Source organism: Triticum aestivum, unplaced genomic scaffold, assembly GCF_018294505.1.
Source record: "Triticum aestivum cultivar Chinese Spring unplaced genomic scaffold, IWGSC CS RefSeq v2.1 scaffold271129, whole genome shotgun sequence".
Lineage (NCBI taxonomy): Eukaryota > Viridiplantae > Streptophyta > Magnoliopsida > Poales > Poaceae > Triticum > Triticum aestivum.
Window position 1 is genome coordinate 1 of NW_025262939.1, and position 1,608 is coordinate 1,608.

Here is a 1,608-nt window from a genome sequence, read left to right on the forward strand (position 1 = left end):
GTCGTGTGGCGGGGTTGAGCACCAGGTGGACCGAGAGCAGGAGAAACCCGTTGCAGTGATTCTTTGATGCGTACATCCTCCTCCACGTAGTCAAGGTTTGCGTCGATCCTGCGGCTCGTCAGCGGGTTTGCGAAGAGCTTTGGGGGTCCCCGCAGAGGACGTCCATCTCCATGAAGAAGATCCCGTAGAGCTAGAGCGAGAGGAGGTCCGTCCGCAACCGACGGCGGCCGTCGGCTCGCACCAGCCTTTGCAGATGCAGCGGGACGCGGCGAGGCTGGGTGGCGCGAGACGGCCGAGGACGCAAGCGAGGATGTCGTCGGGCAGGGGCAGAGGCAGGGCCATGGATTGATCGGTGCGTACGGCTGCTGCTTCCTTTTGAATCAGAGTCAGAGACGACGGGCGATGAATATGATCGCCGGCGCTCTTGCTCGGAGACTCCATATTTAGAGTACGTATGAAATTGATGCAGAGGAGCAATGCTAGACCTACGAAGATATTCTACGTAAGCTAACGTTTTGCTTAAACGCTCATCTATCTCTCTGTGATGTGATTCAGATAATTACTACTTTCTTTGTCTCAAAATAAATAAGCATCTCAAACAACACATTAGTCGGTCCTTTCATAATTCATTATTTGTTTGGGAGCAACAAGTACAAGCTAGCATATCCGCGGCCGATTGTTCGCATATGCTTGGTAAAACCATTCAATATATTCTAATGCACATTCCATAAAAAAACACGCACGAAAGAAATGGAATCAAGATCGGAGTAGACTGTTACAATTATCTTCTTTAAGCATTCATGAACATATACATGTAACAACTCATTTAAAACACACCCTACACCCCGGTATTCCTTAAAAAAAACATTTCCTTCAAAAGAAACACCCCGTATATATTGACTCTCTGCACAGTTAATTCTTTTCAGATATATCTCCCGTCCAACATGGTGTGTAGGGGAAAACACTTCCTACACACTGTACACGTAACTGGCCCAAGTCTTGTACTTTCAATCTACTGAAATCATAAGCAACTACTCTCGCTTGTGTTCGTAGGAAGACAATCTCTTTGTATGGATGAAATCCAAGGAAATAAAGCACTCCTAAATTCATATCGTCAGATTCAACCTTATCTTCAGCCGCAAGGATAATACCATTGTCGAAGTCCCATTCATAGTTATCTTGCACTGGTGCTTCCTTAACATTTTCATCACAATCACCTTTCTGTAGGATCCACGGTCCTTGGTTTTCATCACGAGAAAACCAAGAAAATTTTGCCACCGCTGCCGCGAAGTTGATGCCATTCTTTAGCACCCACTCCCACTTACCACATGATTCAGTAAGCAACCAAATCTGAAGTCCCCCCCAGGTATCATTATAAATCAAAGTGCAGTACACCCCCTTCTTTGATTTCCCTAGATAAAGATTGGTGGAATCTTCCATTTTACTTCCTGTTGGCGATTTAATCACTTCATACGAACCATCCGTTAAGGTTATGCTGCAAACATATCAGGTGGATGAAGATAAGATGTCTGTTAAGAGATACTACTACTTCTGCTCCATAATGTAGCACATATTTGATTTTTAGAAAGTCAAGCATGTCTATGTTTA

The 1,608-nt window shown here is 44.8% G+C and overlaps 1 protein-coding gene across 1 annotated transcript; it reads right to left on the reverse strand.

Moving 5' to 3' along the window:
- Nucleotides 1-612: 612 nt before the first annotated feature.
- On the reverse strand, nt 613-1,496 carry LOC123177871 (uncharacterized; the record flags this gene model as incomplete). The annotated part of the gene is given in 1 exon segment (XM_044591333.1): nt 613-1,496. A coding segment is annotated over 1 exon segment (584 nt), but the record flags the coding sequence as incomplete, so codon positions are not given.
- Nucleotides 1,497-1,608: the final 112 nt, after the last annotated feature.